We start from the raw sequence: 22,863 nt of genomic DNA, 5'->3' as shown, positions 1-22,863 counted from the left end.
TCAAGGAAGGCTGTGAGTTGAGCATTTAATTCAATGTGGTTCTTTCTTTTTACCCAGAAGGAGTGCAGAGGGGAACTACGCACTCTTTTTTCTCTTATTATTATTATTGTTATTTTTTAAAAGTTAGGGAGTTTTATTTCTGAAAAAACGGTGGTTCTGCAGCATTTTCCAGTGGAACATTTACTTATATTTCAAAGTGAGAAAAATCAAGCAGTCCTTTGCCAGTTGCGGCCCGTGGAATCAGGATAATCTCTCACGGCAACGGATACCACCTAGAACATGCTGACAAGAAAGTTGCTAATCTATGTCACATGGTCTCCCACTAACCTGTTAATAAATTCCTTTTTCCTGCTCCCTCGTTATTCTTGTGTGTGGTGATTAAATGGACTATATGGTAATTAAATTTGACTCTCAAGAGGTAGTGCTTTAGAGTCGTGAGCCACAGTAGGCTGGCTTTCTGCTCCAGCTCCACTGCTGACTTGGGGGCTGAGCACGGAGCACCCACCCTGTGCCAGGCCTCAATTTTTCTGTCTACAGAGTGAGAGAAGCAACGTCTCAGAGGGACACGGTGCTGCTTTACAAGCTCTATGTTCTAACTGAGCTCCAAATTCCGTTACAGAAAGGTATTCTTTGATGAATTAAAGACGCATTTATACTGTTGTTGAGATTCTTAGCAGGAATGAAAGAAGCTTTAAGATCTAATTTTAAAAGACTCCCACTGCACAGCACATTATCCAGCTCTCAAATGCTGCACACAGTTGTGCATGGAGCGCTCTGTGGTATTTATTAAAAATAAGACACAAACACTGCAAAGAGGTGCCGGGAATATCTCCACAGCGCATACAGGTGCTGAACTGCTTGACTTCCACTGAGGCTATGGGGGCTCCTACTGGCAAATTCCAAGCACCACTCGGAAGAATGACCCCCGAGAGACAGCTTAATGCTTCCTACTGATCGCGAGTCTTCAGAGAACATCTCAAGGCAGAAAGGGACAATTTCTCAAAGGAAGTAAATAACCTTTAATGAAACAAATCTGTGTCACAGCCATAACTAAGTATATGCCGCAGAGTCCTTTGCTAAGAGGCCCTTGGGAATTGCTTCCTGGTGATAGTTTCCAAGGGGAATGGGAGAGCTCTCATCACCTTCTCCTAATTCCTGCTGCTCACGGGAAATAACACATTTCTTTTCAGTTTTCAGTTTGGACATTTCATGTTTCTAAGGGTAGATATATATAGATGAGTGGAAAAGTCTGAGGGACAGGTTTATATTTTTCTGGATGGGTAATGATTTGTATATTCCGATATGAAGTTCAGACAGGTATAGACAGATGACCAAGAGACCCAGAGCCTTATGTAGCCATACTTTTTGTTGCCTGATCAAAAAATTTTTTAACCCAAATATTTAGCATCAGGCCCACCAGCAATCTATTGGACCTTTGCCTGGTGGCCCATCCTAGATGCTGCCTTGTCTCAGGCAACTATATGCCCTCACGCGGCCCCCATGGCCCCCAGGGGTGGCTGTCCGTCCATCACCTCCCACTTCTTACTGAGCTCCAGCCGCAATGGCCATGTGTCTCTTCCTGGTACCAACCAAGCTCACTGGGTCTCAAGAACCTTTGCAATGCCTGCTCCCTGGCCTGGAGAGATCTGTGCCTACATCTTCTCATTGTGGCTTCTCTAATACTCAGGTTGACTTGAGTGTCCCACTCCTTAGAAAGACCCCCTTGGGCCACCCGATCTAAAGAAGCCCCCAGTCTCTCTGTTTATATCCTTCATAACGCTATCTCTAGTTGACATTATCTTGTTTCTAAAAAATATGTTTGCATATTATTTTTCTCTGTCCACTGGAATATTAGCTTAACAGGAAGGAGGACACTGCCCATTTAGAGCCACACAGCATCCCTGGCATCTAGAACTGCGCTTGGACATGGTGGACACTGTGTAGACGTTTGCTGGGTGACTGAGCTCAGAATGCAGGGGATCTTTCACTCCTCTGCTCAGTCGGTCATGATGTTCTACACCTTTCTGTCCAGACTACTTCTACCTCCATCACGTTTGCTCTGAATCAACATAATTAGTGTCCCTCCTTCTCCACGGGCATGGGAGACCATACTCTTACAGGCAAGGATCATGTTTTATCCATCTTGGGGTCCTTTGCACCTAAGGTCATGTTTGGCACATAATAAGTGCTCTGTCTGTGAATGAATTTTCTCACATAACATTTGAAAGTACAGAATATTAGTACAATATATCGTAGTACGTCACTGAAGTTTATAGAAGGAGTGGGAAATAATCCTTAGCTATCCATTTCCTCTAAGCGTATTCTCTATATGGTCAAGTCATACCAGCTGATCAAACTATAAGTTCAAATTTGTGCACCAGGTCAACAGTGATCTAAATAGGTCTCCAAGGGTCTACTAACGTGAACAAACATGCGAAGGCATTTCTGGGAGTGATATCACTTATCCGGAGATGCCTCCAATTAGGAAATACCCAAGGACCTCATGATAACATTGTTCAAAAGGGTATACAGTCTTATATGAGGCAAGTAAGTCTACTTTAGGGCTTAATTTCTTCTTTAGGTTGGAGAGCAGCACAGGTAACCTGATCTAGTTGAAATAATAAGGCTAATATTTAAGGCTGATACTGCAATTAATGTCATTTTGTGAAGTCTGGCTTCTCATTCGAAGATTTCAGATTAGAAATGATAATATTTATATACAAATAATGAATATTACAAATGTAAAGTTGATGACAATGGACAAGGTTAACTAAATTTAATTGAAAAGTACTAATGAACAGTAAGCGCAATCTTCTCACAGTTGGGTAGTGTGGTACTCTGGAAAGTATATACTTGCTCATTGTTCTGGGTTCCTTGCACACACTCCTGAACCTTGGAATCTCTGGCATGACAAGTGCCTTTTGTACAATAACGAGGTAGCTGGGGGTCCCTAGAGAGCTTCAAGATGGGGGCTGGTGACCAGAAAGACAAAGGCGTGATGAGAGGGCCAGCCCCACCCTGCACCTCTGGGGAGGGAAAGGAGCCTGGAGATGGAGTTCCATCACCAGTAGCCAATGATTTAATCACTTGTGTCTTTGGAGTAAAAGCTCCATGAAAATCTCTAAACCATGGGTACTGGAGAGTGTCTGGGTTGGTAAACATATGGGTGCTGGGAGGCGGGGCGCCTGGTGAGGGCATGGAAACTGCATGTTACCCAGTCCTTGGCCCCAAATACCTGCCCTGTGTGCCTCTTCCATTTGGCTGCTGTTCTTGGATTATAGCTATAATATTAATATAATATAATATAATATCATATAAGCTACAGCACTTTCTTGAGTTCTGTGTCATTCTAGTGAGGTGGGGAGTTACTGGAGCCCCCCAACTGTAGTCAGCCAGGCAGAAGTGTGTTAGCCTGAGCACCTCCCTGTGGCTGGCATCTGATGTCGAGGAGGGAAAGTCCTGTGGGATTAAACCCTGAACCTGTGGGGTCTGTGCTAATACCAGTTGTTAGTGTCAGGATTGTATTGAGTTGTTGAACACCAAGTTGGTGTCCGGAAAGTTGGCCAATTGGCTGGTGTGAGGAAAAACCGCCACACGTTAAGTGTCAGAAGTGTTGTGAGTGAAAACAGCTCATCAGGTAGGTATATTTTCCTAGACTGAAATCCTGGTTCTTTCATTCACCATCTTTCTAACTTTGGACAAGTTTCTTAAGCCTTAGCTTACTTCCTCATCCTTAAGAAGGATATTATAAAACTCATGTAGGATTAAATAAGACAATATTTATAGAGTTCAAGAGCAGTACCCATCACGTAGCAAGTCTCAATAAATATCAGCTCTTATTAATTAGAAGGATTGAAATGGCTCTAATGTTCTGTGGTCAATCAACCCAACAGGGTTCAATGGTCCTCAGATGGTCCAGTTAACCACATGGAGGTGACCACATGCACTGGAGTTTGAACACTTAGATGGAAAGAGAAACAGCAGAAGAGTATATGACTGACAGGAAATAACCCAAGAGAATATAACTTCTACTAAAGGGCAGAGGAGATTAGAAGGTGTAGAAAATGACACGGTTGAAGAGTATGTCTCTTGGAACCAAAGAGGGAGAACCTGGAGAGGTAGAAAAATGGTGTCTCAATCTTCAGTTCAGAGCCAGTGGCAGTCTGAGAGTCTCTGATACAGCTTTCCAACACATTAGCAGCTGAAGCTGCCTTTTAACAGGATGAACTCACAGATATATGAGAGTGGCCTTGGCTGTGTGGTTGATTTTAATAAAGGCTGCAATTTTGTTTTAGCCAAAGAAGACACTGGTTATTTTCTTCTCATTAAAAAAATACACTTGTTGGCATTTTCAGGAGTGACTGTTATCTCATGTCAAAGGCATATATGCTCCATTCAGGGCGAAATATCCGTGCTGAGGTTTGCCTCTTTCGTCCTCTTGGGGAAATATTACACTGAAGGAGAACTGCTAAAATAGCAATTAAAAACCGACTTATATTTAGCATCAAATACAGATCCACGATTAACCACAGGCTGGTGTTTTCTGCTTCCCTGAAATGCACTGCAAGACTGAGGAAGTACGGCCCTGTTACATATGTCTCTAGACAGAGTCACTGGGGCATCCAGAAAAGCCGCAGCTACAGGAAATTGGTTGGCCTCCTGACAGATCAGGCTCATCATCGTGATCTAGGCACCAGCCTTTGGTACGGTTTGCAACTTTCAGGTAGGTCATTTATGGAAGTTAGAAAAGGAGTGACTGTGAACTCAGTCTTCGAGGTTATTTCACACGTTCTCAATACTGAGGTCACGAGTGAATGAGTTGTGTTTGAATGTAGAGAAATCAGAAAGCAGCCAGTCCAGGTAAATGAGGGCAGCTCGTTAGATATCTCCAAATGTACTTGACTCTCCCAGTCGTAGGGCAGCGATTATGGCCCCCAGACGTATGTAGAAATGTTATTTCAACAGCGTCTTAGGGGAGAGATGTAAATTGAATGCATAGGTATAAGGAAGAATTTTGTAATTCAAGATAAGCTTTTACCAATTTTCAAAGCAAACTCCTCAAATCAAGCAGAAATAAATCAACATGGTAATGAAAGAGAGCATCTAATTAAAAAACAATTGAATAGATTTTTTTTTTCTTCCCTTAGGTTACAGTTGTTTAAAATATGTTTTTCAAACCTAAGAATATAATGATTTTATGATTTCTCAAATCAACAATATTTGGAAATGCCCTGGTTCTGGCTCCAGTGCAGGGGTGGAGGGGTGGGCAGGTCAGGAGGGGAAGTTCTGCAGTCTTTGGGAATCAGCTCGTGGGCCTCTATCACCTTGTGTCCAAATACTAACAGTTGGTCTGCAGGGCTCGCTAGGTGACGGCTGTAGAAGCTTTGGTCTGTTTCAGCTGGAGAGAGCAACACAGGGGTGCTTCCAGAAAGCACTCCCTGTGCTGCAGGCACAGCCAGGCTACCAGTCTTCTCTGGATCCTTTCCTGAATGCTCAAGCCTTCTAAAAGTGTTCGGTGTGTATTTGGCATGTTCAGAGTAACCAAATCTTACAGATGCATGGAGTCTTGAGAGAGGTTAGCTACATTTCCAAACTCACAACAGTTGTCATGGACAGATGAGGGAAATGCTACTTCTTTGTCCACTTTGCCACGGTAAATTAGGCAAAACAAGGGAAATCCAGGGTTCACTTTACATTTTGCTTTATCATTTAACCCCTGACATCAATCATGTTTTTATGGGCCTATTAAGCAGGCCTAGAAAGGGCCCCAGCAGCCACGTGCTACAGCCTGCCGCCGTCAGGCAGGTGACCTCGGTTCCTCTGTGTAGGTTACATCTTACTGACCTCATCCTCAAGACCCACGTTTGAACACGTTTCACTATTTCATTGCTTCGTCTGGACCATGAATCAAACCATTACATGCACCTCAAACAAAACACTGAAAAGTGCATAGTTATCCTAAATGTAAGTACAAATCTTGTTTTTGTTCTAATGGGGATTCATGATATATTTATCCGTGAAATTTTCTTTCAAAGCAATAGATTCACTAGAGGTCAAATATCCAAACAAAGAAAAGGCCTGAAGAGGTAACTAAACTCCAGCCACACCTAAACCATGTCACACTAAATCTGTAAGGTCACAGTTGACAGGCTCAAAGGTGGCTAAGTTACAGACGACGACGACAACGTAGTCTTCAGAACCATGCGTTACACCAAGGCCTGAACGGATCCGAGACAGGAAGAGAAAGATTAAAGGACTAAGTTATGCTGATGTATCTGTAGCTGAGAACAGCTATCAAAGGGCAGCAGGCGTCTGGGAAAGAATCTGCTTTTTAGCTTAGAAGCCAGAAATACATTGGCATTGCCTCTGGAATTGGAATAAAACCAATTTTAAATTGGTTTTAAAGCCTGGAATGGAACGTTCCTGCAGTCATCCGTGAACCAACCTTATCCTGTAGAAGCTGAGTGAGCCCTGGCCAAACCATCTGCCTTGTGAATGGTTTTGTTTGGGTCCCTCATAGGATAGGAAGTTCTTGTGCCGTAATTCCACATCGAGTTACAGTGTTTTGTGGTGTAGCTTGAGCAGGGAATTAAAAAAGAGGAAAAACCTCCAGAGGAAAATCAAGTGCCTTCACTGATGCACCCGAGGGGCTGGGTGGACCCGCAAGGCTGGGCGTTGGCGCCCACTTTCCTCCATGCCTCTCTGGCAGAAGAGGGGCAGCCGGACAAACAGACTGCGTTAGTGAAGGCCAAACAAGATGTTTCAAGGTTGATGTAACTTAGAATTGCACTAGATTCACTGTGGTAACCGCAGGGCTTCACGCACAGCCCCATGTCCATAACGTCTGGTTGAAGGAATGGTGGCTCCGGAAACATGCATGCGTGTGGGGAGCCCTCCCGCTTCCCTGTGCCCAGGACGTGCGCCACTCACACCGCACTGGGAAGAAAGATGGGCCAAAGGGTTCCTCTTACAGTCCCCGTGGAGGGGGTTTCTCTACTTCTTCCTTAAGGAACAGGGGTTAGGGAGGAAACTAAAGGTGCTCAACAATTCCCAACTCCTGAAACAAAATGGCAAACCAGCTGCTGATGAAGAGCTCAGTCTAAACTAGCTTGTAAATAAAAACCCCACTTTCTCAGATTGGAAATAGTTGAAATAAGTAAACCTCACCGAGAACTTTCAGCATTTGGATTTGAATGGCTACCAAAGAAGTGGGAAGGAAAAAAGAGCAAGAAAACCAAACGTAGCTGCTGAATAACAGCAGCAACTACAACATCAACAACAATGACAAGCTTTTGTATACAGGGTTTTCTTTTCCTTTCCCCGAAGGAATAACATTGTATTTCTTAAAAACAGGCCAAATTCTTCAAAAATGTCAGTGTTGGGAAAGACAGAGAAAGGCTGACGAACGGTTCTAGACGAATGAGACCAAGGAAGCGTGATGACCAGACACAGTTGTGACCCAGCCTGGGTCCCACCCTGGAGGGAAAATGCTACAAATGACATTATTGGGTCAACTGGCAAAACCGCGATACAACCAGCAGATTAGTTAAGGTATTGTGTTAATGTCCAATTTATGGAAGGTTAGGTAAAAGAATGTCCTTATTTTGGAAAACCCACACTGAAATATTTAGGGATAAAGGGCCATGATGTAGACAACTTACTTAAAAACTTAATCGATTAATTGAAAATTGAGATATAATTGACTAAGGTTTTCAATTTTATGATCCACTTTTAAGTCTATTACTTGGAGGTGCCAGATCTTAACTCTGGGATGTTTTATAATTTCAGGCTGGTACCCAGGTGAATGGAATCTCTTTGAAAGGACAGCAGCCAGGGAGCTGCAGGGATGTGATATTGATTCGGGGACTGTAGGGTGGGGACTCACATTTCAGAGGATAAACACTTTATCAGGTCTAACAGTTACAGTGCATACACATACTTGTAATTATTCTTGAGGCATGCTCATTAACAGGCTTTACCCGGACAACTACACTTACACGCCCCAGCAGAGCAAGAGCATAGAAGGGGTGCTGCTTACACTGTAGAGCAAAAAGGGGTCTTTACACTTAGTGAAACCAATGCTCCCAAACTCAGGGCGACACTCGAGAACCATGTATTTCATCATAACTTAACCTGACACAAGTGCGTATTTTAGAGCCAGACCATCTGGCTCAAATCCCAGCTCCACCACTAACCACCTCCATGACTTTTAGCAACTCACTTCACCTCTCTGTGCCCCAATTTCTTCATCTTAAAATGGGGATAATAAAAATACCTACCTCATCATGTTATGAAGAGGATTAAATGAGTCAGCATTTTCAAAACACGAGATTGCTGGCCCATGGTGAATAATCCATGAATGTTAGCTTTTAACATTAACTAAATGCTGCGATACCGGAAACAGATGAAGAAAAGGATGCGGTGGCATAAATCTAGGTATCCAGGACTTTGATATTCACCTATAACACAGAAGGGCTTCCGGGCAAATCTCAGTCTTCCTTGCCATCCTCTGTACCGGCAACAGCAGCCTGCAGACCAGATTCGAATGATGAACTCCAAACCAAAGACAACGATCATCACAAACTCCTAAAACATCAAATGAGGCACATGTCAGAGAGAGGTATTACGGATCAAACCACAGCAGCAAGCTCTGTGGATATTTCCGGACATGCAGGCACTTCATCTAAAATATCTGGTTGTAAAAGGCTGAAGTTAACATCGCCTTTTCTCCAAATCAAGCTAAACCCGGAGAACGTCGGAATTGTATTTCCTATCATGCACATTGTATTTCCTATCATGGACATTGTATTTCCTATCATGGAATGCTATTCCTCTTCAAGTCTCTAAAGTTTTGCAAGTTTAGGAGTCTGTTTTAATTCTAAATATGCAGGCTGAATTACGGATCCCCTTGTCTGGAATACACAGTCCCTTGAGACTGGTTCCAGGACCCCATGGACACCAAAATCCTTAGATGTTCAAGCCCCTTATATAAAATGGAGTAGTGTTTACATAAAACCTACACACATCCTTCCATATACTTTAAGTCATTTCTAGATTACTTATAATACCTAATACAATGTAAATGATTTGCAAATAGTTGCTGGCATGCAGTTCGAGTTTTGTTTCTTGGAACTTTCTGGAATTTTTTTTCAAATATTTCGATCTACGGTTGGTTGCATCTGTGGATGTGGAACCTGCAGGTAAGGAGAGCTGACTGTATAGTGCAATTGACCTTAGAACCTGGTAACGTGAAATATCTGAAATGAAAGAGCAAACCCTGAAAACACAGCTTCACAGTTTTACAGAAAACAGACCCTCATTTTGCTGCAAGGAGTGACATAATCCCTGAGCCCTTAAGAGTTGTTCCCAGAGAAGTTAGTATTTAGGAGGATACTGAGTTCTTTTGTTACGACGTCAAAATCTCCTTATAAGACAGCAAGTTTTGACAGTGTTATTGTGTGTGGCACATACATCCTTTGCCAGAAATGAGACCCTGAAGCCTCTGGATCTGATGCTTGTTAATTATTAGGCTGCCCTTTGGTGACAGCTGCCTTGAAAATAACACTTGCTCCAGCAGGAGGGCTTTGAGATTATCTAGTAAGAGTTGTGAGTGAACCCTGGAGAAGGCCAACTAAAGAGGCTCATTAAATGTGGGTCACAGACTGAGAAACCACCGGACTCTGTCAGAAGAAAGCACCTCTGGAGCAGACCTGTCACAGTCACCTTGTTGCCCCTCTATAGGGGCAGGCACTGAGTTTATCACATTTGATTTGTTTTCCTTTAAACATATTTCCCTCTCTTGGGCTTTCCTGGTGGCGCAGTGGTTGGGAGTCCGCCTGCCGATGCAGGGGACACGGGTTCGTGCCCCGGTCCGGGAAGATCCCACATGCTGCGGAGCGGCTGGGCCCGTGAGCCATGGCCACTGAGCCTGCGCGTCCAGAGACTGTGCTCCGCAACGGGAGAGGCCACAGCAGTGAGAGGCCCGTGTATCACAAAAAAAAAGAAAAAAAAAATTCCCTCTCTTGTTTTGTTTTTTTTAAAATCTCTCTCTTGTTTTTAAACAACGGTTGAGTCAGCATTTATGATGTACAACAATATTTATTACTTGATTTTTGTTATAACTGCTTAATTATAAAAGTGATACATGGTTTTTATTAAAGTCTCTAAACATCACAGACGTGTTGAGTGTACAAAGTAGTCCTAAGCCACTCCCCATCCTCCCACGTCCCAAGATAAAAACTGTTATCAAATTTAGAAAAATGGCATTTTTGTTGCAAGTTTCAGGCAAATGTCTGTTTCTTCAGTTAGAGCATGTGATGATATATTGCACTTTTGAAATGCCTAGTAGAGATACGTCATTCTCTCCTTCTGTTATTTTGCACTAAGTAACCCACAAATATTTCTCATCATGGGAAATAAATCTCCAATATCATGGCTGCTTACTTACAGTGACTTAAAACTACCCGTGGGCTCAATCTCCGCAGATGACTTTATGCAGATAACTAAAGCCATGGTCAACGCACACTCATTCATGATATCAGGGTTTTGTTTTGTTTTGCTTTTAGTTTTGAGTATATATCTAGGTAGTTGAGTTTATTCATTCATTAAGGTGGCTGAAGTGCCACGTTAGGAAGAGCTGGGAGTGAACCCTGGGGAGGCCAGGCTTGTTTTAATCCTTCTCTTTCCTCATACAGAGCTGAGGCCCCAGGTGCCCAGCAGCCGTGTGTCCAGTGCACATTTAATGGCAGGGCCATTTTATCCCGGCCGCCACCTCCTACTTGAGCCAGGAAGTCTGGCACTCCACTTGTGGGGTCCTATCATCAGGGATAGCTAAGAAAATCCCAAATGTGGCCTGAGCAACTGGCACTACAGTAGAATGATTTTACTTTTTCATGGGAATAGCTGCTACCAGCCAATGTATGGCCAATAATCTTTAGATACTGAATAAAGCATATTAGAATAAAGTAACGTCCTATTACTTTAGGAAGGTAGGCCCTCACTGCATCATTTCTATGTCATATCCTGAGGCAGATAAATTACATCTACAAATTCTTTATTCAGGGTCCCTTGTTCAGGAATATTGCCTCTTCAATTTTTTTTTTTAATTATGTTGGAAAAATCCTTCATTTCCAAATAAAGCAAGAGGAAGTTGTAATTGGATTTCACTACAGGGTCACAGTTTCTGCCTCGGAGAAGTAAGACTAGGGTCAGAATTCTCTCCTACTAGAGCATTCCTTAGTATTCTTTATGAGGGCCTGGTTTTAGACTTAGTGAGCGATAACCTCAAACTCTCTGGTCACCGAGTGAGCAGCAGGGAGGTGTCTGTGCAGCATTTCCCTCAGGCCCAGAGCTATAGGACGTGGGGATGCTCCCTCCCAAGACTTGAGCTGATTCGATTGGGAGCAAAAGCATGAAAACCACTTTGACCAGATTCTGTCTCTTTGTTTCCTGAAATTTCCATCTTATTTCAATTAAAAGGAACAAAGTGCTATTGAGAAAGAGGGGGGAAAGGATTCCAAATCTGACAGTCAGAACTGGTGGGGAATGGAATTGTGAGAAGAGCACCTTTTCTCTTTTTTCATTTCCCCACTTTGTTGAGATATAATTGACAAATAAAAGTTCTGTATATGTGAGCTGTACCATGCGATGTTTTGATGTACATAGACATTGTGAAATGTTTACCATAATCAAGCTAATTAACATATCCATCACCTCACATAGGTAACTTTTTTTTTTTTTTTTTTTTTTGGTGAGAACACTTAAAATTTAATCGCTTAGCAAATTTCCAGGACACGCTAACACTACTGTTAACTATAGTCACCAGGCTGTATGTTAGGTCTCCAGGACTTATTCATCCCGCATAATTGAATCTTGGTGCCCTTTGTCCAGTATCTCTCCTTCCTGCCCGCCTTCCAGTCCCTGGCAATCATTCTACTTTCTGTTTTTATGAGTTTGACTTTTTAGATTCCACATGTAAGTGAGAACATGCAGTATTTGTGTTTCTCTGTCAGACTTATTTCACTTAGCATAAAGTCCTCCCAATTCATCCATGTTATTGCAAATGGCAGGATTTCTTTTTTAAGGCTGACTAATACTCCCGTCTCTGTCTGTCTACCTATCTATCTATCTCACATCTCCTTTATTCGTTTGTCCACTGATGGACACTAAGGTTGTTTCCACATCTTGGCTATTGTGAATAATGCTGCAATGAACATGAGGGTGCAGATATCTCTTTGAGATCCTGACCTCACTTCCTTTGGATATAGGACCAGAAGTGGGTTGCTGGTAGCTCTATTTTTAATTTCCTGAGGAACCTCCCTACTGTTCTTTGTAGTGGCTGCATCAATTTACATTCCCACCAACAGTGCACGAGGGTTCCCTTTTCTCCACACCCTCTCCAGCACTTGTTATCTTTTTGATAACAGCCATTCTAACACATATGAGGTGATACCTCATTGTGCTTTTTTTTCTTAATTAATTTTTAGTTGCTTTACAATGTTGTGTTAGTTTCAGGTGTACAGCAAAGTGAATCAGTTATACATGTACATATATCCACTCTTTCAGATTCTTTTCCCGTATAGGTCATTACAGAGTTTTGAATAGAGCTGCCTGTGCTACACAGTAGGTTCTTATTAGTTATCTATTTTACACATAGTAGTGTGTATATGTCAATCCCAATCTTCATGGTTTTGATTTACATTTCTGATGATTAGTGATGTTGGACACCTTTTCATAATACCTGTTGCCCATTTTTAAATCAGGTTATTTTATTTTATTTTTTGCTATTGAGTTATGGAAGGTCCGTATATGTTTGGATATTAACTTCTTATCAGAAGTTTGGTGTGAAAATGTCTTCTCCCATCCCAGAGGTTGTGTCTTCACTCTGTTGATCATTTCCTTTTATGTACAGAAGATTTTAAGTTAGATGCAATCCCACGTATTTATTTTTGTTTTTGGTGATTTTGGAGTCATATAAAAAAACCCAAAAGACAAATCCTGTATGATATCACTTATGAGTGGAATCTGAAAAATAAAACTAACTAGTGGATATAAAAATAAACAGACTCACCAATATAGAGAACAAACTAGTGGTTACCAATGAGGAGAGGGATGCGGGGAGGGACAAGATAGGGGTAGGGGATTAAGAGGCACAAACTACTAAGTATAAAATAAATAAGCTACCAGGATATATAGTACAACACAGGGAATAGAGCCAATATTTTATAATAACTATAAAGGGAATATAACCTTCAAAACTGTGAATCATTATGTTGTACACCTGAAATTTATATAATATTGTACATCAACTGTACCTTAATTAAAACACAAAAAAAAACCATTGCCCAGACCAATGTCAAGAAGCTTCTTCTCTATGTCAGACAGAGAAAGACAAGTATCATGATATCACTTATATGTGGACTCTAAAAAAAGGGTACAAATGAACTTATCTTAGAACAGAAATAGAGCTACAGATGTAGAAAATAAACTTATGGTTACCCAGGGGTAAGGGGGTGGGGAGGGATAAACTGGAAGAATTGGGATTGACATATACATACTACTATATATAAGATAACCAACAAGGACCTACTGTATAGCACAGGGAACTCTACTCAGTACTCTGTAATGGCCTATATGGGAAAAGAGCCTTAAAAAGAGTGGATATATGTATATGTATAATAGATTCACTTTGCCGTACACTTAAAACTAACACAATGTTGTAAATCAACTATACTCAATAAAAATTTAAAAAAAAAAGAAGCTCCTTCCCTATATTTCCTTCTAATAGTATTATAGTTTCAGGCCTTACGTTTAAGTCTTTCGTCCATTTTGAGTTGACTTTTGTATGTGGTGTGAGATAAGGGTCCAATTTCATTCTTCTGCATATGGATATTCAATTTTCCCATTCATGATAAAAACTCTCAGAAAGTCAGAAATAGAGGTTTACTATCTCAAAGTGATAAATAGAATCTACAAAACCCTTAGAGCTAATGTCACACGTAATGATGAAAGACTGAAAGCTTTTCTCCAAAAATCAAGAACACAGAAAGATGTTAGCTTCATCACTCTTATTCAACATAGTTGTGTAATATAGTCACTGCAATAAGGCAAGTAAAAGAAATAAAAGGCATACAACTGGAAAGACAGACATAAAATAGTCTATATTTGCAGATGCATGATTGTCTACAGAGAAAATCTCAAGGAATCTACCAAAAGACTCTTAGAAATAATCAGTGAGTTCAGTAAGGTTGCAAGATACAAGATCAATATACAAAAACCAATCAGATGTCTGCATACTAACAGTAAGGATGTGGAAGCCAAAATTAAAAGCACAAAATTATTTACGATCATTCCAAAGAAATTAAATGTTTAGCTATGCACTTAACAAACCTGTACAGGGTACGCAGGCTGAAAATTATAAAATGTTGGTTAAAGAAAGCAGACGAGACCTAAGTAAATGGAAATACCGTGTTCATGAATTGGAAGATTCAACATAATAAGGATGTCAGCTCTTCCCAAATTGATGTGTAGGTTTAATGAAATTCCTATCAAACTCCTAGCAAGTTTTTTCTTTTTTTTTGTAGACATAAAGAAACTTATTCTAAAGTTGATGTGGAAAGGCACAGACCCTAGAATAGCTAAAAATAATCCTGAAAAAAGAGAATGAAGTGGGAGGAATCACTGTATCTGATATTAAGGCCCACTATGTAGCTCTAATAATCAGGACTGTGTGGTCTTGGCAGAGGGACAGACACATAGAGAATGATGGAGCACAACAGAGAACCTAGAAATACACTCAGACAAACATGCTCAATGGATTATTTGATAAAGGTACATAAGTAATTCAAAGGAAGAAGAAATAGCCCTTCAATAATCAGTGCTGGGACAACTGGACATCCATATACAATAAAATGAACCTCTATCTATATCTCACACTTTATACAAAAATTGATTCAAAATGGATCATGGGCTTAAGTGTTAAAACTATACAACTTTTAGTAAAAAACATAAGAGAAAAATTTTAGGAATTGAGCTAAGAGTTCTTTGACTTTACACCAAAAGCATAAGTAAGGAAAGGAAAAATTGATAAATTGAACTTCATCAAAATTAGAGAGGATTACTCCCTCTTGCGAGAGCACAAGAATCACAACTAACTGCTGAACAATCATTGACAGGAAGACACTGGAACTCACCAAAAAAGACACCCCACATCCAAAGACAAAGGAGAAGCCACTATGAGATGGTAGGAGCGGTGCAATCACAATAAAATCAAATCTCACAACTGCTGGCTGGGTGACTCACAGACTGGAGAACACTTATACCACAGAAGTCCACCCCCAGGAGCGAGGGTTCTGAGCCCCATGTCAGGCTTCCAAACCTGGGGGTCCAGCAATGGGAGGAGGAATTCCTAGAGAATCAGACTTTGAAGGCTGATGGGATTTGATTGCAGGACTTCGACGGGACTGTGGGAAACAGAGACTCCACTCATGGAGGGCACACACAAAGTAGTGTGCGTGTCGGGACCCAGGGGAAGGAGCAGTGACCCCAGGGGAGACTGAACCAGACGTACCTGCTAGTGTTGGAGGGTCTCCTGCAGAGGTGGGGGGTGGCTCTGTCTCACCATGAGGACAAGAACACTGGCAGCAGAAGTTCTGGGAAGTACTTGGCATGAGCCCTCCCAGAGTCCGCCATTAGCCCCACCAAAGAGCCTGGGTAGGCTCCAGTGTTGGGTCGCCTCAGACCAAACAACCCACAGGGAGGGAACTCAGCCCCACCCATCAGCAGTCAAACAGATTAAAGTTTTACTGAGCTGTGCCCACCAGAGCAACACCCAGCTCTACCCAGGGACTCTACCAGTCCCTCCCATCAGGAAACTTGCACAAGCCCCATAGATAGCCTCATCCACCAGAGGGCAGACAGCAGGAGCAAGAAGAACTACAATCCTGCAGCCTGTGGAACAAAAACCACATTCACAGAAAGACAGACAGGAATGACAAGGCAGAGGGCTATGTATCAGATGAAGGAACAAGATAAAACCCCACAAAAACAACTAAATGAAGTGGAGATAGGCAACCTTCCAGAAAAAGAATTCAGAATAATGATAGTGAAGATGTTCCAGGACCTTGGAAAAAGAATGGAGGCAAAGATGGAATAGATGCAAGAAATGTTTAACAAAGACCTAGAAGAATTAAAGAACAAACAAAGAGAGATGAACAATACAACAACTGAAATGAAAACTACACTAGAAGAAATCAATAGCAGAATACCTGAGGCAGAAGAACGGATAAGTGACCTGGAAGACAGAATGGTGGAATTCACTGCTGCAAAAAGAAAAAAAAAAAAGAATGAAAAGAAATGAAGACAGCCTAAGAGACCTCTGGGACAACATTAAACGCAAAAACATTCGCATTATAGGGGTCCCAGAAGGAGAAGAGAGAGAGAAAGGACCTGAGAAAATACTTGAAGAGATTACAGTTGAAACCTTCCCTAACATGGGAAAGGAAATAGCCAGGAAGTGCAGAGAGTCCCAGGCAGGATAAACCCAAGGAGAAACACGCCGAAACACATAGTAATCAAATTGGCAAAAATTAAAGACAAAGAAACATTATTGAAAGCAGCAAGAGAGAAATGACAAATAGCATAGAAGGGAACTCCCATAAGGTTAACAGCTGATTTCTCAGCAGAAACTCTACAAGCCAGAAGGGAGTGGCATGATATACTTCAAGTGGGGAAAGGGAAGAACCTACAACCAAGATTACTCTACCCGGCGAGGGTCTCATTCAGGTTCCATGGAGAAATCAAAAGCTTTACAGACAAGCAAAAGCTAAGAGAATTCAGCACCACCAAACCAGCTCTACAACAAATGCTAAAGGAACTTCTCTAAGTGGGAAACACAACAGAAGAAAAGGACCTACAAAAACAAACCCATAATTGAGAAAATGGTCATAGGAACATACATATCGATAATTACCTTAAACGTGAATGGAGGAAATGCTCCAACCAAAAGACACAGGCTTGCTGAATGGATACAAAAACAAGACACATATATATGCTGTCTACAAGAGACCCACTTCAGACCTAGGGACACAAACAAACTGAAAGTAAAGGGATGGAAAAAGATATTCCACGCAAATGGAAATCAAAAGAAAGCTGGAGTAGCAATACTCACATCAGATAAAACAGACTTCAAAATAAAGAATTTTACAAGAGACAAGGAAGGACACTACATAATGATCAAGGGATCAATCCAAGAAGAAGGTATAACAATTATAAATATATGCACCCAACGGAGGAGCACCTCAATACATAAGGCAACTGCTAACAGCTATAAAAGAGGAAACCAACAATAACACAGTAATAGTGGGGGACTTTAACACCTCACTTACAGCAATGGACAGATCATCCAAAATGAAAATTAATAAGGAAACACAAGCTTTAAATGACACAATAGACCAAAAAGATTTAATTGATATTTATAGGACATTCCATCCCAAAACAGCAGATTACACTTTCTTCTCAAGTGTACATGGAACATTCTCCAGGATAGATCACATCTTGGGTCACAAATCAAGCCTCAGTAAATTTAAGAAAATTGAAATCATATCAAGCATCTTCTCTGACCACAATGCTACGAGATTAGAAATGAATTACAGGGAATAAACATAAAAAACACAAACAAATGGAGGGTAAACAATACGTAACTAAATAACCAAGAGATCACTGAAGAAATCAAAGAGGAAATCAAAAAATACCTAGAGACAAATGACAATGAAAACAGGACAAGCCAAAACGTATGGGATGCAGCAAAAGCAGTTCTAAGAGGGAAGTTTATAGCTATACAAGCCTACCTCAAGAAACAAGAAACATCTCAAATAAACAATCTAACCTTACACCTAAAGGAACTAGAGAAAGAAGAACAAACAACATAAAGTTAGTAGAAGAAAAGAAATCATAAAGATCAGAGCAGAAATAAATGAAATAGAAACAAAGAAAACAATAGCAAAGATCAGTAAAACTAAAAGTTGGTCCTTTGAGACGATAAACAAAATTGATAAACCTTTAGTCAGACTCATCAAGAAAAAGTGGGAGAGAACTCGAATCAATAAAATTGGAAATGAAAAAGGAGAAGTTACAACAGACACCACAGAAATACAAAGCATCCTAAGAGACTACTACAGGCAACTCTATGCCAATAAAATGGACAACCTGGAAGAAATGGACAAATTCTTGAAAGGTATAAGTTTCCAAGACTGAACTAGGAAGAAATAGAAAATATGAACAGACCAATCATAAGTAATGAAATTGAAACTGTGATTAAAAATCTTCCAACAAACAAAAGTCCAGGACCAGATGGCTTCACAGGTGAATTCTATTAAACATTTAGAGAAGAGCTAACACCCATCCTTCTCAAACTCTTCCAAAAAAATTGCAGAGGAAAGAACACTCCCGAACTCATTCTATGAGGCCACCATCACTCTGATATCAAAACCAGACAAAGATACTTCAAAAAAAGAAAATTACAGATCAATATCACTGATGAATATACATACAAAAATCCTCAACAAAATACTAAGAAAATCCAACAACACATTAAAAGCATCATACACCATGATCAAGTGGGACTTACCCCACTTGATCAAGGATTCTTCAATATATGCAAATCAATCAATATGATAAGCCATATTAACTAATTGAAAAATAAAAACCATATGATCATATCAATAGATGCAGAAAAAGCTTTTGACAAAATTCAACACCCATTTATGATAAAAGCTCTCCAGAAAGTGGGCAAAGAGGGAACCTACCTCAACATAATAAAGGCCATATATGACAAACCCACAGCAAACATCATTCCCAATGGTGAAAAACTGAAAGCATTTCCTCTAAGATCAGGAACAAGCCAAGGATGTCCACTATCACCACTATTATTCAACATAGTTTTGGAAGCCCTAGCCATGGCAAGCAGAGAAGAAAGAGAAATAAAAGCAATACAAATTGGAAAAGAAGTAAAACTGTCACCGTTTGCAGATGACATGATACCATACATAGATAATCCTAAAGATGGTACCAGAAAATACCATGAAACTACAATGAATTTGGTAAAGTTGCAGGGTATAAAATTAATGCACAGAAATCCCTTGCATTCGTATATACTAACGATGAAAAATCTGAAAGAGAAATTAAGGAAACCCTCCCATTTACCATTGCAAAAATAAGAATAAAATACCTAGGAATAAACCTACCTAGGGAGACAAAACACCTGTATGCAGAAAACTATAAGACACTGATGAAAGAAAGTAAGGATGATACGAACAGATGGAGAGATATACCATGGTCTTAGATTGGAAGAATCAATATTGTGAAAATGACTATACTACCCAAAGCAATCTACAGATTCAATGGAATCCCTATCAAATTACCAATGGCATTTTTTACAGAACTAGAACAAAAAAATCTTAAAATCTGTATGGAGACACAAAAGACTCCAACTAGCCAAAGCAGTCCTGAGGGAGAAAAGCGGAGCTGGAGGAATCAGGCTCCCAGACTTCAGACAATACTACAAAGCTACAGTAATCAACACAATATGGTACTGGCACAAAACAGAAATACAGATCAATGGAACAAGATAAAGAGCCCAGAAATAAACTCATGCACCTGTGGTCAACTAATCTATTACAAAGGAGGCAGGATATACAATGGAGAAAAGACAGTCTCTTCAATAAGTGGTGCTGGGAAAACTGGACAGCTACATGTAAAAGAATGAAATTAGAACACTGCCTAACACTATACACAAAAATAAACTCAAAATGGATTAGAGACCTAAGGGTAAGACCGGACACTATAAAACTCTTAGAGGAAAACATAGGAAGAACACTCTTTGACATAAATCACAGCAAGATCTTTTTTGATCCACCTCCTAGAATAATGGAAATAAAAACAAAAATAAACAAATGGGACCTAATGAAACTTAAAAGCTTTTGCACAGCAAAGGAAACCATAAACAAGATGAAAAGACACCTCTCAGAATGGGAGAAAATATTTGCAAACGAATCAATGGACAAAGGATTAATCTTCAAAATATATAAACAGCTCATGTAGCTCAATATTAAAAAAACAAACAACGCAATCCAAAAATGGGCAGAAGACCTAAATAGACATTTCTCCAAAGAAGACATACAGATGGCCAAGAAGCACATGAAAAGCTGCTTAACATCACTAATTATTAGAGAAATGTGAATCAAAACTACAATGAGGTATCACCTCACACCAGTTACAATGGGCATCATCAGAAAATCTACCAGCAACAAATGCTGGAGAGGGTGTGGAGAAAAGGGAACCCTCTTGCACTGTTGGTTGGAATGTAAATTGATACAGCCACTATGGAGAACAGTATGGAGCTTCCTTAAAAAACTAAAAATAGAACTACCATATGACCCAGCAATCCCACTACTGAGCATATACCCAGAGAAAACCATAATTCAAAAAGACACATGCACCTCAATGTTCACTGCAGCAGTATTTACAACAGCCAGGTCATGGAAGCAACCTAAATGCCCATCAACAGACGAATGGATAAAGAAGTTGTGGCACATATATACAATGGAATATTACTCAGCAATGAAAAGGAACGAAATTGGGTCATTTGTAGAGACGTGAATGGACCTAGAGACTGTTATACAGAATGAAGTAAGTCAGAAAGAGAAAAACAAATATCGTATATTAACGCAAATATGTGGAACCCAGGAAAATGGTACAGATGAACTGGTTCGCAGGGCAGAAATTGAGACACAGATGTATAGAATAAACGTATGGACACCAAGGGGGGGAAGTGGTGGGGGTGGGGGTGGGGGGGGATGAATTGGGTGATTGGGATTGACATGTATACACTGATGGGTATAAAATGGATGACTAATAAGAATAAAAAAAAAGTAGAGAGGATGAAAAGACAAACTATAGACTGAGAGAAAATATTCTCAAAGCACAGATATGACAACGTACTAGTATCTAGAAAATATTAAAACTCTCAAAACTCAACAGTAAAAAACAATTCAACTAGAAAATGAGCAAAAGACATGAACAGCCATTTCACTAAAGAGGAAAATGGATGGGAAACAAGCCCATGAAAAAATATTCAACATCATCAGCCATGTAGGAAATGCAAATTAAAACACAACACCATATACCTATCAGAATAGCTAAAATTAAAAATAGTGCCAACACAAAATGCTGGAGAGAATGTGCAGAAACTAGATTTCTTGTGCATTGTTGGTGAGAATGTAAAATGATGTAGCCACTCTGGAAAACAGCTTGATAGTTTCTTATAAAATTAAATATGCAGTTACTATATGACTCAATAATTGTAATCTTGGGCATTCATGCCAGAGAAATGAAAACTTATGTTTATACAAACACCTGTACACGAATGCTCATAGTGGATTTATTCATAATGACCAAAACCCGGAAACAGCCCAGATGTCCTGACCACGTGAATGGTTAAACAAGCTGTGGTTCATCCATATCGTGGACTACTACTCAACAGTTAAAATGAACAAACTATTGACACACACAACTATCTGGATGAATCTCTGGGGCATTATGCTGAGGGGAAAAAGGCAATCCCAAAGGTTACATACCATGTTATTCCATCTACAAAATATTTTTAAACTGAAAAATTTTAGAAATGCAGAACAGCTTAGAGGTTGCTGGAAGTCGGGGACGGAGGGAGGAGGGGTGTTTGGGTGAGAGGAGCATGTGGGAAGCTTCGCTTGAGTCTGGCGCCTTAGACCACCCGGCCATCCTGACACCCTAAGGAGCATGTGGGTGCAGTTATTGAAGGACGACCTGAGAAATCCTGTGGTGATGGAACTGTTTGGTGTCAACTGTGACCAGAGATATATGAGCCTCCACAGGTGTTAAAATTGTATAGAACTAAATACCAACATACAAACACATACATGTCCACATATAAATACCCCACGCAAAACTGGGGAAATCTGAATAAGATCTGTGGATTGTATCAGTGTTATTATCCTGGTCATGATATTACACTATAGTTTCACAAAATGTTATCATTTGGGGAAACTGGGTAAAGTGTACATAGCATATCTTCATATTATTTCTTACAACTACATGTGGGCCTACAATTACCTCACAAAAAATGCAATTAAAAAAAGTCATTCCCCATCATCTAGCCCAGTGGGGCCACCTCCAAAGAGGAAACATTCTTCTTCATGTCCAGTTACTGGATCTGAGCTCAGTGTGTTTTGGTTTCATGGCTCCAAATGACCCTTTGGATGGGTCTCCTTATTTTACCTTCCAATCAGCTAAAAATACAAACATCTGTTATGCTCATTTGAAATGACTTCTATTTGGGAAGAAGTTCTCCTGACCTTTCCTGGGCAGCCGAGACACAGGTTCTGCTGCCTTTGCTGCTGTACCTCAGGATCAATCAGCTCATTTTCTCTCGCTTTTTTTTTTTTTTAACATCTTTATTGGAGTATAACTGCTTTACACTGGTGTGTTAGTTTCTGCTATATAACAAAGGGAATCAGCTATATGTATACATACATCCCCATATCTCCTCCCTCTTGCGTCTCCCTCCCACCCTCCCTATCCCACCCCTCTAGGTGGTCACAAAGCACCGAGCTGATCTCCCTGTGCTATGCACCTGCTTCCCACTAGCTATCTATCTTACATTTGGTAGTGCATGTATGTCCATGCCACTCTCTCACTTCGTCCCAGATTACCCTTTCCCCTCCCCGTGTCCTCAAGTCCATTCTCTACGTCTGCATCCTTATTCCTGTCTTGTCAGAACCTTTTTTTTTTTTTTTTTAAGATTACATATATACGTGTTGGCATACGGTA

At 40.5% G+C, this 22,863-nt stretch overlaps 1 protein-coding gene across 1 annotated transcript in view; it reads right to left on the bottom strand.

The window, feature by feature from the left end:
* Nucleotides 1–22,863, bottom strand: part of KCNQ5 (potassium voltage-gated channel subfamily Q member 5) — a 579,817-nt gene that overhangs the window by 142,303 nt on the left and 414,651 nt on the right. The window contains exon 3 of the mRNA XM_060283602.1: nt 8,460–8,586. Within this exon, the coding sequence (XP_060139585.1) occupies nt 8,460–8,586 (127 nt within the window). The remainder of the gene's footprint in view (nt 1–8,459; nt 8,587–22,863) is intronic.

The sequence above is a fragment of the Globicephala melas genome, chromosome 14 (genome assembly GCF_963455315.2).
Source record: "Globicephala melas chromosome 14, mGloMel1.2, whole genome shotgun sequence".
Lineage (NCBI taxonomy): Eukaryota > Metazoa > Chordata > Mammalia > Artiodactyla > Delphinidae > Globicephala > Globicephala melas.
Note: the sequence above shows the minus strand (reverse complement) of the source record. Positions and strands in the feature narration are given on the sequence as shown.